The sequence below is a fragment of the Gorilla gorilla genome, chromosome 8, assembly GCF_029281585.2.
Source record: "Gorilla gorilla gorilla isolate KB3781 chromosome 8, NHGRI_mGorGor1-v2.1_pri, whole genome shotgun sequence".
In the NCBI taxonomy this organism is placed as follows: domain Eukaryota; kingdom Metazoa; phylum Chordata; class Mammalia; order Primates; family Hominidae; genus Gorilla; species Gorilla gorilla.
Window position 1 is genome coordinate 61,446,189 of NC_073232.2, and position 17,455 is coordinate 61,463,643.

General features: G+C 35.1%; 1 protein-coding gene across 1 annotated transcript in view; it reads left to right on the plus strand.

Annotated features, from left to right (window-relative positions):
• Nucleotides 1–17,455, plus strand: part of PCDH15 (protocadherin related 15) — a 1,796,064-nt gene that overhangs the window by 1,388,118 nt on the left and 390,491 nt on the right. Inside the window, exon 13 of the mRNA XM_055352068.2 lies at nt 3,212–3,324. Coding sequence (XP_055208043.2) covers nt 3,212–3,324 — 113 coding nt within the window. The remainder of the gene's footprint in view (nt 1–3,211; nt 3,325–17,455) is intronic.

Sequence of the window (17,455 nt, forward strand, 5' to 3'; positions counted from 1 at the left end):
GAGAAGTCCTTGAATTTAACTAGCTTTATAATAATATATAACATATGTAGCCCTAAAATTTAAAAAACGTGATATAGTTAATGAAATTTAGTTTCAGTGTTTATCCTCTCCACGTGTTCCCTCTCTTTCTCATAAGTAACAATTTTTTATGTTACAGTCTATCTTCGATTTTTAAATGTGTGTATGTATTCCTTTGTAAATATGCATGTGTATTCTTCTTAAAGGTTAGTATATTATAGGACCTTATTCCCAAATTGCTTTTTTAACTTAATATAGCTGAAAATAACTCCATAGTAATACGTAAAGATATCTATCATTTATCATTACATTTGAATTATCATCTGCTTTAGGATGTATCACCATTTATTTACCCAGACCACTATTGATGTATATTTAGGTGGTCATTTATCTTCTGTTATTATAAATGGGAAAATGTCCAGATGTGGGATTTATGGGTCAAAAAGTAAACATTAATATTATTTTGATAGCTTATGTCATACTCTCCTTCATAAATTTTACAACACTTGTATTAACACCACCAGTGTCCAAAGTGTCTGTTTTCCTGCAGGCTCGCCAACAGAGTACAGTCTCCAACTGGGACAACTGCTAATCTAAGTGACTAATGAAATCTTAATGTAGGAATAATTTGTAGTTTTCTTCTTATGTATCGAAATAAGCATCTTTGCTTATCTTTGCTTATGATCTAGAGTCATTTGCCTTTCTCTTTCTGTGAACAGTTTTTTCTCTAGCCCCGAACATTTTGTTTTGTTTTGTTTTGTTTTGTGAAGGAGTTTGGCTCTGTAGCACAGGCTAGAGTGCAGTGGCACAATCTCAGCTCACGCAACCTCCATCTCTCCCGGGTTCAAGTGATTCTCCCTTCTCAGCCTCCCGAGTAGCTGGGATTACAGGCCTGCGCCATCACGCCCAGCTAATTTTTGTATTTTTAGTAGGGACAGGTTTTCACCATGTTGGTCAGGCTGGTCTCGAACTCCTAACCTCAGATGATCTGCCCACCTCAGCCTCCCAAATTGCTAGGATTACAGACGTGAGCCACTGCGCCTGGCCAGCCCCACACTTTTTAAATCCCTCACTGGCCCTATTTTTAGCTAATTTATAAACCTATATATATATATATATATATATATTCGGGATATGAACGTTTTGTCTGGACATAAATTTCTTTCTTTCTTTTTTTTTTTTTTTTTTTTTTTTTTTCTGAGACGGAGTCTCGCTCTGTCGCCCAGGCTGGAGTGCAGTAGTACGATCTCGGCTCACTGCAAGCTCCGCCTCCCAGGTTCACGCCATTCTCCTGCCTCAGCCTCCCAAGTAGCTGGGACTACAGGCGCCCGCCACCAGGCTGGCTAATTTTTTGTATTTTTTTTAGTAGAGGCGGGGTTTCACTGTGTCAGCCAAGGTGGTCTGGATCTCCTGACCTCATGATCCGCCCGTCTCGGCCTCCCAAAGTCCTGGGATTACAGGCGTGAGCCACCGCGCCCGGCCGTCTCGACATAAATTTCAAATATTTTCTCAGTTTGTCACTTGTGGTTTTACTTTGTTCATTGTGTCTCAACATGCAATTTTGCAATGTAGTTAAACTTATCTCTTTTTCTTCCTGACTTCTTGACTTTGAGCCATAGTTAGGAAAGGTTTGCTCACTCTCACATTAGAGTAAAATTTATCCACATTTTCATCTATGACTAATGCTCATTTTTTTATTATTATGAATATCTTCTTCATTTGGGGTTTACTCATGTATATTCCATGAAGAATGTATGAAACTCTATGATTTTCTGTATGACTCTCCTATTAGGAGGGATAACTTCTTTATCATATATTGCATTTCATCTATAATTTTGACTATTTGTAGATTTTACAGTCGGTTTTAATGGTGTGAAATGTTTCTGTTTTTTTTCCCCCTCATTTACTGCCCAGTAGAATTTCCCTTCTTGTCTCAGAGTTGAGGAAAATAAGTAGTAACAGTAAGCCCCTTTTTGAATGTGTTTTAACATCTGGCAGCCTGGATTTTTAATAAAAGCTCTGTTTCAGATTGTCCCTTTAACTTAAATAAGTCATTTAATCTCCCCAGTCTCCCAAGTCAGGATCTGTAAAATGTAAATGATTTACAGTTATTGATGATTAGTTATATAAAGCATTTAGCACAGAGTAGGTTTCCATAATAGGAAGCTATATTATTTTTCTCTTATCGTTATTAATTTTACAAATGTATATACTATACAATTTTATGATTTGACTTCATCATTTTGGGAAAAGAATGTTGCAGTACACAAAGGAAGATTATACAATTAGAAGAAATTTCTTCATGAAGAAATGTATATTGATTATTATAGTACATTAAGAAATACCATCTTGGCTAGGTGTGGTGGCTCACACCTGTAATTCTAGCACTTTGGGAAGCTGAGGTGGGTGTATCACCCGATGTCAGGAGTTCAAGACCAGCCTGACCAACATGGCAAATCCCTTTCTTTACTAAAAGTACAAAAAATAGCCAGGCATGGTGGCACACGCCTATAATCCCAGCTATTTGGGGGCTGAGGCAGGGGAACCACTTGAACCGGGAAGGCAGAGGATTCAGTCAGCCGAGATCAAGCCACTGCACTCCAGCCTGCGCGACACAGCAGGGCTCTATCTCAAAAATAAATACATAAATAAATACCCTGTGTAGACATTAAGAGTATCATCAGAACCTATATTTAATTTACTATGATTAACATTATTAGCTTGATATTAATCTTAAGAAAGAATATATGGAACAAAATATGTTCACATTAATTTCCAAGTGTCTCACTATTTGGTACAAATTACTAATCATTTATTACAATATATGTTGAAAGACCAAACAGTTATAATTAAGATTTATGCACCATTAAAATAAAATTTCATAATCAAAAATTTACTCTCCCTCCACTTAATATCTATTTTCATGTGATGAAGTTTCAAATTAATTAGAGCCCTCTTAATAAAAAAAATTTCAAAAATCATCCAAACATTTTCCATTTTCTTACTGATATGCTAATTATTAATAACTATATACCACATTTGTGTCTGCTTTCCCTGAACTGTATAATTTTGAAACTTAATTTACTAATGAAATTGTAGCTTTGTTCCTCAGTTGATGAAGGGAAATAGAAAAAGCAGATACACATATTACTTATTCTTCTCAATTATGTACTGAAATCTCAATGTCTTCCAGGGACTCCTGAGGATTACCCACGATTTTTCCATATGCATCCTAGGACAGCAGAACTTAGTCTCCTGGAGCCAGTAAACAGAGACTTTCACCAGAAATTTGATTTGGTTATTAAGGTAAATTAAGCTAATATCTTATTTCCTTGTGTTTATGAACTGCTAATCAGATAAATCTGTAGACGCTACTGTAGGCAGTTTTATGTTATAAAATTAAAATTAATGTGGACAGCAGTCAGTCAATTTTTTGTTAAAAAAGAAAATAAGCGAAGCCCACTTTTAATACATGGCATTGCTTTTCTCTAAAATAACTTTTTATAGTACTATGGGGTAAAATACTAAATATTCTTATATGTAACAAACGCCTTGGTCAAGGATATACAATTCTACACAATTCATTATGTCTTCTAACATTCTTTTTCTACTAAAAGGAATTAGCGTTTTACCACAAAAACATGACCAATTAAGATATCTAAAATGTGCTTGATTTATATGTTGTTTTAATTTTGTTTTCATTTTTATTACTTAATTGTATTCTAATGTATTTTTAATGCTGATTTTTCCAACATAAAAATAAAAGGTCTTGCCTGTCCAAAGATGCTTTCAATATACGTCTCATTATTTTCTTTATATTGAAAGATGGTCTTAGACTTGAAATAATTTGGAGCTAAGTTAATCTATTTGGCATTTCACTTTTGGTTTAATAGTATATCTATATTTTAATATAATCATTAAATAGATACTGAAAAAATGCAGATATTCTTCTAATTAATTTCGATGGACTTCATTGAGATGGTGAGATTTAATCTAAGCAGTGAAGGAAAAACAGGAATTTGCCAGGCAGAGATGAGGACTGGGAAAAGGGCATTGTAAGTACAAGAAAAGACAAAAGCAAAGATTCAGCATAAGTTTTGTATATAGTACATAACTCTCTCATATTTAAGCATGCAAAAAAAACCTCTAGAAATGCATCCCGATGGTATTTTTCTTACCTTTTGAAAAATGTAAACATACTAAAGGAAAAGGAAGTAAGGTAGGGAAGCTTACTGAGAATGAACATTGTTTAAGCTGCTTTGTGTGCATTTTTCATTGAACTGTTGCCGCAATTTTAGTAATACTCTCATTTGCACAAAATGGGGAAACTAAAGTTCGGATAAGGTAAGTGATTACCTTAGAGTTACATTACTAATAAGGGGCAGAGTTGAGATTCAAATTTAGTTTTATATACGCTAAAGCCATGCTCTTTTCACTTCACAAATATGCAGATACTTAGAAATGGTTGTCTAGTTTAACAATTAATAGATATGTCCTTAGCACAGAACCTGTGTTTATTCAACGATCTTTGTCCTAGAAAAAACTTATAGTCTAGAAAGGGAAACAGTCATATAATCAAATAAATCAGATAAAATACATCAAATGCTAAGAGGAAGACGTGTAAAAAGCAGTAACGACACACAGAATAGGAACATTTAAATTAATCTGGAAACTCAGGGAAGATTTTCTGGAGATCACCCCAAGCTAAATGTTGCTGGATTGAAAGAGTATGGCCAATGAATAAAAGTGGGAAATGATGTTTGAACATAAGGAGGCACAGAAGTAAACGCTTGGAGACATAATGCACAGGCTACAAGCAGTTAACAGGGAAATGAGGTATAGAGTCAGACCACGGAGAGAGCCTGAAGGATGACTACAGTTTCCTGGGATTTCGTTTATTAAGGGTTTGGGAGTTATTCAACAAAAAACACCATTTTAACCAGTTGTATTAAATGGCCATGCATGAGATTCACCTTCTTACACTGACTATTTTATGTTAATTATTATGAGAGTATATAAAACTCCACAATGTGTACTGATTTTCTATTGTGGATCTACCTGACTCTTGTGGTGCTGCTTTCTATGGGAATTAAGAAATTTGACAAAGCACTGTTTCCAAACTGTCACATGTGAAACCAAAAATCAATTATTTTCCTTTATTGTCGAATTCAGCTGTCCTGGTGTACCTGGGTACAGTGTAACTCAGTCCATCAATTACAGAAAAAAAATCAATTACAATAGGCCACAGATTTTTTTTTGTTTTAATAACACTTTCTTTTATTAATGGAAGTTTTAACAGACAGTATTAGATTCAAATTACTATGTTTTGTGTGAAGTCAAGGGCATAATAAGCAAAGGTGTCTAACTGTAATAATAATGTGCCACCTGCTTGAATATTAACTGAGTATTGTGGCATTGTTCAGGGGACCATTGAAATGCTACAATCTGGCAGTTCTCCTCTATAGTAAATCTTTCCATTTCTTCTCTCTCTCTCTCTCTCTTTTTACTTTAATAATACTTCATTTTTTCATTGGCCCTAAAAGTTTTTGTTGGACTAGATCCCAATTTATGTTTCAAAAGCGGAGAAAAAATAAAATGAAGTGTCTTCTCCTACATTTTGAAGAAGAATTCTGCTTTAAAAAGCTATGTGTGTATTTAACAGCTGGTGAGTGCCACAAATTAGAGATTTATCATGTTCATTTTTTTCTCTTTTTCTCCCAGTGATTTATTCAGCATGCTGACAAATAAAAATGTAAAGGTGTAACTTGGAAGACAAAATGGAATAGTTCACAAACTTTAGAATATGAAAAGGTTAAAACATGCAGTTGAAAAAGTTTGTTCCATTCCAAAACACTATCCTAAATTTTATATAATTGTAATCATTTAAGCATACTTTAAAATGTGATATACACTGTGAACAAGAATCATAGATTTGGTTCACCCAGGGCAGTACATGTTTATGTCTGTTGTCTTTGTGTAATTATTCATAATACCTCTGTTGCTCTTTTAAATGTCCCAGTTTGGATAAGTTATTTGATGACTACACTCATAAAATAAAAACCACCTATGATGTAAAAATATGAAAGCACATTTAAGAACTCTGGTAAGAGTGAATTAGTTCACGTGTGGACCATCTATTACAAAGCCCATAAAATCACTTTCAGTATTGTAAGTGAAATATTTTCAAGTATTATTAGTTGATATATTTGTACTTCAGGCATCTAATACAAAACTACTAGTCATTAATTATTAAGGCCAGTTAAATGGATGAATTATGAATACTATCTCTCAGTTCTTCAGATAACAATTGCATGTTTTAATCTAAATCCCTTTAATTAACAACGAAGAGCAAAGATCACAATGAAATTAGAAGCATAATTGTTTCATGTTTCCTCTGATTTTCATGTTGTTACTCACTGACCTACTTAGTCTATCTATCATGCTGCCTTTTAACTTCTTTTCCTTCCAACTCGTGAGCTCACTAACCCTGAGCTCTCGCTAGTTAACTTGCACCCCCTCTGTTCCAAACATACTAAACCGCTTTCAGTGCCCTCAACTGACCATGCTCTTTCTGACATCTAAGCATTTAGAGATACTGTCCCTCTTCCTGAATCATTCCTCCCTCTTCTTGTCAACAGTCTAATTCAAACTGATGTTTCCGTTTTTAACTAAGAAGACATTTGCCCTAGAAAGGCATAGCCACTGTTAGGAAGCCGCTTTTTTGCAGCCTTTTGGCCCCTAAAGTGGCCCCAATTACTCTGTTGAATGTACCTGTTTATTTTCTCCCAACTTTTACAGGAGGGCAGATTGCAAAACATTTATTTACACTGCATCCCATGCCCCAACACCTACCTATATACAGCACATAGAAGCTGCTTAATAAACATTTGTTGTAATTATTTTCTCCCTGGCACAGTAAATCTTTTCAGACTGCTGAATCTGTGTACCTACGTCTTCACTCTATCTAAATACTTACATTTGAATGTGTATGCATTTGATACAATTTGATCTTGCATCTCTGTCCAGAAAAAAAAAAAGATGCAAATGTAGCAAATAGATTTCCACATAAATTCAATCCCTAGAAAAAATGTCACACCTTTGTTATGGCACAACTAAAGCTATTTATGACTGCATCAAAAAATGTGTTTCTTCTAAAGAAAAATTACATATTTGCCATAGAAAATTAGCCAGGGAATTAAAACTAGTGAGCTTGATTCTTAGTGCTGATGTGCCTGATGCCCTGGCAAGGTGTCATCCTTCAGAAATTTGAGAGTTACAGGAAAACAGCATTTGAGAAATGATTGAGGGCTAAGAGGAGGACAGCTACTACAACCCCTGTCCCTACATGAATCACTAATGTCACAACTCTAGAAAATGTTTAGTCACTATTTGAGTAATGATAAAAATCATATTTTACTTCATAGAAATTTAAGAGAACACCCTGATTCAATGATTTTAAAGCATATGACATTTGCTACTTTTCAATTTGCCTAATCCTTGTTGAGTGCTTCTCAGGTGCCTGGCATTTTTCTTGGTCTGAGGAGACATATTTTACTTCTGATGCCTACAGACATCTTTTCAATTATTGGTTGGATAACTACTCCTAGTATTATTTAATTGTGACAAATTAAAAATATAGCAAACTATATATATCCTTTAAAAATTCCAAACCTTCTATTTTCTATTCCCTTTTTCAGTTAATCATATTTTAGTTGGTCACCCACTCAAGCTAGACACTTCCACTTCCTCAAAGGTCTCTTCTCTCGTATGTTCCCACTCAGTCACTCATAGAATCCCTTCTTGATACCTTTGAAATCCTCTTGAATATCTCAACTCTGCTCATCTACTGCAATTCTTTATTTCACATTCTCTTGGCCCATGATCTTACACAAGCAGTCTCTAAAATCATGCTTCATTTCTGTGCATCTTGTCCATCTTTTCACACTGCCAACAGAGTATCGCTAAAACAACAAAAAATAGATCATGCTGCTGCATGTTGCCTTCAAGCCAATTTACAATTTGCCCCCTACCTGAATTTCCCACAGAGATGTTGTCAAGTTGAAAGATCACATGTGTCTAAGTCAGGCAGAGTAGCAAGTCAAAGATCATCAGTCATCACTTCTCAAAATGAAAAGGATGGAACCTACCGTGAAAATGAAAAAGCTAATAAAATTAATTAAATCTGTTATGGAGATGTGAAATATAAGTTATATTCTTTCTACTCTAATGTGTATATCATCAGTTTTCAAACAAAAGAGAGAGAGAGAGGAAAAAAAAAGACAAGAGAAGGAAACGATTGGCACTCCTTTAAGGTGAGGTTGAACAGGGTCCATAGTGACCCAGAGTTAGGACAAGAGAAAAAACATCAGGGCTGCTATTGCCAAGCTACAAGAAGGAAGACAAATGCTACAAATGACATATCTTCTATATCTGGAAATATTCTAGCAATATATTCCTACTCTTATTCTTATGGCAAGAATGAAACACACACATACACACGCACACGCACACAGACACGTACTGGTCAGTTCAGGCCACTCTAACAAAGTACAAAAGACTGGGTGGATTATAAACAACAGAAATGTATTTCTCACTCTTCCGGAGGCTGGAATTTCATGCTCGATATGGTCAGGTTCTAGTTAGGTTCCTTTTCTGGGTTGCAGATTGCCAAATTCTGTTTGTGTCTTCACTTGGTGGAGAGAGGATGAGAGGATGAGAGGGTGAGAAGGTGAGAGAGCTTTCTGGGGTACCTTTTGTAAGGACACTGACTACTTTTATGAGACCTCTATTCTCATGACTTAATTACCTCTCCTAATTGCATTACATTGGGGATTAGGATTTCAACATATGAATTTGGAGAGATACAAATATTACGTCCATTACACACCACATCTCAGTTCAGTAGGTTACTAAATAATATAGTAAGTTTGTCTTTTCTACCCCAATAGCCAGGTCTCTAAGGTAAGGCAAAGTAAATATCTCTTACACATTTTAGAGAAAATCACCCCACAGAAATTTCAGGCATTACTTGTTATTAGTAATGAAATAGCAATCTTTCCATGAATTTCCAACAAATATTACAATTTCTGAAATCAATTGACCTTTGATACACTGATAAGTGTTCGTATTTTAATTTTGTGTTCTCCTTTTTTTTAAACTTAGCAGATTGCCACACAAAGCATAATTTTTGTCGTGATATGTCATAGCATCCAACTAACAAAAGGGGATGTTATCAACTGGCTTAAAAATGGAGGGCCAAGAAGAATTTGGGAGAAAACTATATTCCACGAGACTCTCTATATAAGATCACTAATGCTTCTAATTAATGATGAAGAAAAGCCTTTATGTTAGGAAATTTGAACATATCACTAAATAAGAGGGAATGGTTAAGACAAATGACTATATCTGTTTTACCTTAAGTGTAAGAGTAAGTAAATGAGCTCAGAGGTAGAATATGAAATTTAATCTGCCTAAGGATAAAGTGATACACTTGGATAGAATTAAGGGATCAAATGCCAGAGAAGGCAGCTAAGAGTATCCTTCAGGTTTTCTGCTACGGTGTGACATTGTACACCACCTCCCACCAGAGAGTTCCTCCACAGGGTGCCTGATACCATATCCAACAACACATCATGAGAACGGCAACAATTTGACTCAGATAACATACTGAGATACATCACAGAGAATGTAGAAACTCAAAAAGAAGTCAGTCTAAAAACTTTACCTTTTACAACTTTTGTTTTAATGAGTTAAGTTTAATCAAAGCAAAAATATTGCTGAAGAGCAACACTACCATTACTAGGAAATAATAAATAATACCAAAACACACACACACACACACACACACACAGAAACAAAAAAAAAAAAAACCAGTATTTGTGTTTCTTCAGAAGGAACACCGTGTGTTTTTATTTTCCACTGGTTTGTCTCTAAAAATTCTAAGTACTGGCCTAAATTAATTAACTGTTATGCCAATTATGGAAGCTAATAAAAGGAAAGGAAGTATGATGTCCTCTTGTCTCATATCGTTATTCATGCAGCAGCATTAGAACAGAAATAGAATGTAGCAGTTGAATATAGTGGCTGTCAAAAAGCACAAACTGACAAAAGACACACAGAGGTGACATTTTATTTGGCCTTTTTTCTTCCTCACAAGGTGACCTGTAACTGCTTGGGAAGAAGAAAGGCAATTTATCCATTCTCATCAGAGTGCCTTGCTTTTTGCCAAGGCCTTCTTGTCTGCAAAGGTCATTGTAAGAGTACAACAGCAAGACCAAACATTGTAAAATGTTCAAAGGAAAGGCACTTTCTGAACCCTTGACATGTCTCCCCACTCTGGAATCCCCACACACATAAACATCCTTAGCACTCTATCACATATGTTCCTGAGTAATCGTTCTTCATAGGTTTCTTGGTTCCATAGAAATATAACAATGAAAGAGCGTATTGAAAAACTTGTAGGCTAAAACTCTTTGTTATTTTTTGTCTCAAGAATGGTCCAGTAGGTGGAGAAATATTGACCTCTCACTCTCAATACCTTCTAGGCTCTGAAAAATAACCGATTTAGATATAATTTTTATGTTAATGATTTTTTAAAATTTGCTTATTACAAAATACATTATTCTAGTTGGCTAATTCATAGAAGGTACTTTAGTGTGGTTTTCTCTTGGTTGAGAAAAAACTGGGAATGGGATCAGACCTCAGTGTAGGATAAGATGGCTTTGCTGCTTGGAAGGCAAAAGGCAGGATAAAATAATAAAAATAAAACATAAGTTGGAAGATTCACAGAAAAAAAGTTACCCCTTTATCACTATCAGAATTTTATATCTGGCTGACCTTGCTGTTTATACCCAAGATGATTCTCACGTTCCAAACACCAGCTAAATAGTTCAACATGTTGGTGATAAGTGAGAGTTTTCAGAATCTGTGGTCTTCCCCAGAGTGGCAAGGTTATTTTTTCTTTAAATCATTCAAAATCCTTTTAGTCATTCCAGTGTCAATTTATATCTCATGCTCTAAGCAAAAAGAAAGATTTTTACCATTGAAAGGTATACAAGAGCTTTGAGGATTCATGTGTTCATTGTAACAAGTTATAAACAGAATGGGCATATTCTTACTTGAAGTGAAGATAGAAAGTATTTCATTTTATTAAAAATATTCCCTAGGTGTGAAATGTGTCAGTATTATTTCGTCGTTATATTACAAGGCTTTATAAAATATGTGCTGCCTATATTCTATCTAGTGAAGTTTCTTTTCCTTTTTGTCATACAAAAAAATGTATTTGTTTCCAACCAAGAATTTACTCTTTTGCTGTATAGCCTTGCAAACAAACTTTACAGCATACAACAGTTATTTGTATTTTATCTCATGAAGTTTATAGGTTTTTGAATTTATTTATAAGTTTTTGAGTATGTTTAGTAATAGTAATAAATTGGCTTAAAGTCAAACTGTATATGCATCCTTTAATTTTTAGAGTATTAAATTTTGAATAAAAGGAGGCTGCTGTAGGTTTTAAGGCAGTTAATTTTATAAGTAGGGTCAAGAATCAATGGGATATTCTTATTTTTATTAGGATGGTGCAAACATAATTGTGGTGTTTGCCATTACTTTTAATGGCAAAAACCTAATAATTTTTAGTCAGTTGATAATATGTTCATTGATTCATGGAGCACAGGTTTTTCACAGTCATCCCTCCCTAAGACATTTTACACACACACACACACACACACACACAAAGGAAATATAACCTGATAACCTGTTACCAATTACTGTTGCTTTGGACCTATAGCTTTTGTAGAGCTTCAGTAAGCTGCAGGATCCTACAGAGAATTCCCTTACATAAATGAATTTCTTCCATTCTGTTTCCAACTAAGTCCAAATTAAGAGACTTTGCTGAAAGTGAAGAAGAGTGATAATGACTTACATAAAAGGCTAGAACAGAGTTGGCCTCAGCTGCTCACCCTAGGCTTTTTTAGTGTAACAGCTACCTATAAGCCTGTGTGAGAGAAGCTAAAATGCCTGATCCAACTGATCCCAAACGACTACTGATTCTACATATCAGGACCAGGGGATGTGGCTGTTTTGGAAAGGCAGACTTCAGGGCTCTCCCTACAGAATCAAGATTTACATGTGATTTTCAGATGCTAAATTTTGAGAGCAAGTCATATATTAAAATTACTTGAAAACTTAGGAAGATATGATAAAATTAAACTAATAAAGAAAACAAATAAGCAATACAGCAGATACATGTCAGATATTTTGGTTGAGCCCCTGGGAATTTGCTTTAACAATTACCTTAGGTTATTTTAAGGCAGCAGATAAGAAGCAGGGCTTTGGAAACCACAGTGTTTGGGAAACACTAGTGGGAAAGTGCAAAAGGCCAAGTTTACTTTTGGGGTCTATCTTTAATGAACACAGATGGTTGAAGAGGGGAGCATCTTTAATTTTCATGTATCTTCATAATGTTGGTTTTCCATGTCACTTCCTAGGGCAGCTGCTGTTAAATTACCACTTGGACTTGAGTGCCCGTATCCTAGTTTACTGTGATAGGAGAGGGAGGGATAGTCTATGTACACTTTTTCGGGGAGCAAGTTCATAGCTTATTTTTTTAGTAACATTTTTATTAAAATGCTGACATGCTGCTGACATACAGGAAAGTGTATATCTTGATGAATTTTCACAGAGTGAAGTTAATCATGTAACTAACAACCAGATTTTTGTTAAAAAAAGATGCTACAAACATCCCATACGCCTCCTACACCTCCTCCTAGTCACTAATCACCTTACCTTCACCTGACACAACCACAAACTTCCACTATAGGATTCTAACAGCATAGATTACTTTTCTCTTTTTTTTTTTTTGCAACACTTTATAATTGGATTAAATGTTGATGTTTTTAATCAGATTCTTAAGAGTTTTATGATTCCTTCTATTTTTCTGTACTGTAACCAGCTCAGGATGTATATGTTCCACAACCATATACTTTCCACCTGTGAAAAAATTCAATGGCAATGAATTGTCTGCTAAAGGAAAATCTGAGACTTTTATTAACATTTTGATTTCAAAATAAAAGTACAAGTAATTCACGTTTGAATCCCAAGACAAACATGTCCAAATGTCAGGCTATTTGAAGGTTATACACTAATAATATTGTTATTGCCAAAAAATAAATTGGTTGAAAGCTTAAGTAAACATATTTTAACTGTCTAAAGTGATTTTTAAAATGTTAAGCAAATGCAATTTCTATCCATAAAGAAAGACAGGATATATCATTTAGCCCTCCAGCAAAATTAACCAAAGCAAACAATCTTCTTTGTCTACTTGAGAGTTGAATTTAAAATTGAAAATAAAGGAATAAAGGGATATGCGTGAATCATTGGTAGTTCGGTCAATTTGCCCGTTTTTCAGAATCATCCTCATATAAAGATCAATATGCAGCCTGCACCTTGCTGGGTGAAGAAACTTGGAAAAATTATACCCTTGTATATTGAAGGCTTTACTGAAGAGCTGTTTAGCAAGAGGTGTGGTGTCCAGGAAGGGAACACAGGAAGAAGAAAATTTTGAATTACATAGTAGCCTTATATCCTACGTTTAGTCACTAGCAACAGGAATATACTATTACTCAGAATGTTGTCATTATCTGCTTTCCGGGTACATTCTATATGCGTTTGTCTTTCTCTGACTCTGACTAGAAACCAAAAACTTTCTGTATGTCAAATTACCTTCTCTCTGCTTTTTTTCTCAATCTGAGGTTCCTTTATTTAAAAATGATAAAGTAAAAGTGGTGGCTTACACCCAAAACTATATTGATACTGTGTATACACATGCATACGTGCACACATACCCCAACATACCTAAATTCTAATTAATTATGAATAATGGAATGTCAAGAGGATTTGACCATGACCTATGAATACTAGCTAAGACTGAGTTTATTACTTGTAGAGTATTCCCACTGACACACGAGCAATCTTTGGTAATGCTAGAGTCACATGACAATTTTAGTGGTGTTGAACCTACACAGTTGATAATTGTATAATTGCATGCAGTTTCAGTTACTAGACTCCAAATCTTCTGGCGTGACAACATTGGCTCTTGGATGCACTGTATTATCTGGAGTTTTTGCTCCAGATTATAAGGACTATCCATTAGTAAAGACTGGTCCACTAACCAATAGGGCTAAACAATAGCCCTAACCAATAGGGCTAAAAAGAAAGATTCTCTAAAAATTGGAGTTTGAGTAGCCACACCCAGAATAATGTCTGTGAAAGTACATTCTGCTCACATTATAACCACCACAGACAGTTTGATAAAAATGGAGATTCCTTGCCTCTAACACCAACATATGAACGAGAATCTTTGTGGATAGGGTGTGGGAAACTACTTTTTTTTTTCTTTTTTTTCTGAGGTGGAGTTTCGCTCTTGTTGCTCAGGCTGGAATGTAGTGGCGCAATCTTGGCTCACTGCAACCTCTGCCTCCCGGGTTCAAGCGATTCTTCTGCCTCAGCCTCCCGAGTAGCTGGCATTACAGACATGCAGCGCCATGCCCGGCTAATTGTGTATTTTTAGTAGAGACAGGGTTTCTCTACGTTGGTCAGGCTGGTCTCGAACTCCCGACCTCTGGTGATCCACCTGCCTCAGCCTCCCAAAGTGTTAGGATTACAGGCGTGAGACACTGCGACTGGCCCAGGGAATCTGCTTTTTATTAGGCCTTCCATTCTATTCTTAGGCACATCAGAGTTTGAGAATGATTGCCTTGTGTGGTTGCCATGATTTTTAACATTTATCTGTCCCTTACCTCTGGTGAAAAGAGAATGCCATTTGTTTTCCTTACCCACTCCCTCTATCCATCCTTTATTCCCTCTTTTTCTTCCTCCCTCCCTCTTTTTTTTTCTCTTCCTAAGATATCTAATGTTTGCGAAAATTGGCCAAGCAGGCTCTAAGAACTAGGTATTAAAAGCTATAGTTCAGTAAGTAAAGCAAGTAAATTAAATTAATAAATTAAAATGTGTTGAGTGGACTGGAAGAGTACACACAGTCGAAATCATGCTAAAGTCCTCAATTTGCACCGCACCATTCTGACAATAAAATGTATCTAAGCCATGTGTTCAGAGCAAAGTCACAACTAACATCTCATTCTTTAAGCCACTGTCCATTTAAAAATTCATATAAATAGGCCTTTTTGCATAAATATTACATGTAAATGCATAAACCTTCTAGAAGATTATACGTTATTCTGTTCACAGCACCATCCCTATAGATATAGAATCATAATTGATGATTGAGGGGGCTGGGTGAGGCCCATTCATAAGACTGGCAAGAATGTTCATCAGTATTAATTACCCATAGGTAAACTTGCAGATATCACAAACCTTTAAAATGTGTGAATAAAGACATTCTATAATCTAAGGTGTTCATGTTGTACATTCACATTAATTTCCACTTTGTGTACGTTCACAGACACACACTGGAAAAACATCCATAAATATCTATCGAATGGGAATTAGAATGATGTCACAATCACTTAATTTTTTTAAAAAAATTTAATGTAAAGCCTATTAAAATTAAAGATACAGAAAAGTAAAAATAAGTATATATTTGACCTTCCTCCATATACCAGGGATTGTCCGAAATTTTAGCAGTGAATGAAACAGATACATTTACAGTGTTTATGCTCATGGAATTTAAAAATCTAATGAAAAATGAGACTCAGACTAATTACAAGAAAGGTTTAGGTTTACAATAGCATAGAACAGTGGAATTTACTATATATGCAATATGATTATATTTCTATTTTTACATATTATAAATATAGAAAAATATTTCATAAATTTATAACATTATCCAAATTAAAATGTGGTATTACCTTAACTTTGAAAATTGCAATATTTACCTTTAATGCTTCAGTAGGATAAAACCATAATTCACTACATTGACATAAGACTATTTTTTCATCTCAAGTTTACTAACATAGAATATTTCTTGGCATATATAATCTGCTAATACTGTATTGTGAAATGAGAAGATGGAACTTCAAATTCAATTTTCAAAGAAGTGGTTTTCACTTTTTCCATATCTATCAACTGAAGCAAGAGGTGACTCCAAGTTTCTTGTTTTCGGGACCTGTAAGTATGTAGCTGCCATTAAAGTGGAAAAGACCATGAGTGGAGGAGGTTCCTGCAGGGTAATCAGAATTTCATTGTTGCAGGTATTTGTATCTGAAATGTCTGTTAGATACTTACGCAGTGTTATGAAGTACACAGGTGGATATGGACTGTGGAATTCAAAGGAGAAATCCAGGTTGGAGATTAAAATTAGGAGTCATAATAGTACTGACATTTTTAAGGTATGAGATTAGACTAGATTGAGCAAGGGAGTGAGTATAAAGAAAAGATGAATAACTCCTCACTTCTGGGCCACTCCAAAATTAAGTAGGGGAGAAAAGGGGAAACCACCAAAAGAGAATGAGAAAAAATGGGTAGTAAGATAGGAAGAGAACCGAGAAGCTGTTGCTGTGAAAGGATAGTGAATAATGCTGAAGATAGGTCAAGTAAGATAAGGACTGAAAATAAATATTGCTTTTAGCAATGTAAAAGGCACTGGTGATTTTGACAAAAGCAGCTGGCTTTGAGTGGCTGAGGCAAAAGTATGATTGAAGTGGGTTTAAGAAAACTTGGGAGGGTGAATACAGATGAAGGTGAGCACTTGAGTTCTAAGAAGTGGGAGTTGAGCAATAAGAACATATGGACACAGGGAGGGGAACATCACACACCGGGGCCTGTCGAGGGTGGGGGCCTAGGGAGGGATAGCATTAGGAGAAATACCTAATGTAGGTGACTGGTTGGTGGGCACAGAAAACCACCATGGGACGTGTATGCGTACGTAACAAACCTGCACATTCTGCACATGTATCCCAGAATTTAAAATACAAAAAAAAAAAAAAAAAAAAGTGGGCTCTGTAGATGCACAATAAATAATTCCTGGAAAACATGATTTCTTTCTTCTATCCTAGAATTTATTTAAATGATAAATAATTTGATAAGCTTTACCATTGTCTTTTTTAACTTGTTGAATCTACTTGAAAGGTTTCATATTAGAGATTATGAAATTGTTAAATTGTTTGCCACCAGTTAGGAAGAACAAAGTTATTCTGTAGTCTCAGTCCTCCGTTACAAGGTGCTCAGAAATTATCAGTATTTCCTTTTTTCGATATTGAAGATGGAGTGGTTTGTCTTTTTCAATGTTTTGCCTTCCAAAGTAACAAAATGGTGTGCTTTTTATACTTCATTTTTTTTGGCTTTAGTTTTACTTTGGTCTCATTACTGAAAGTGAGACCCATGCCCAGACGCTTTTCAAACAAAACCTAGCATTTAAATATAATGTTTAACTCATAGCTATAGACTCTGTAGACATAAATAAGGTTACCTTATGAAAGTA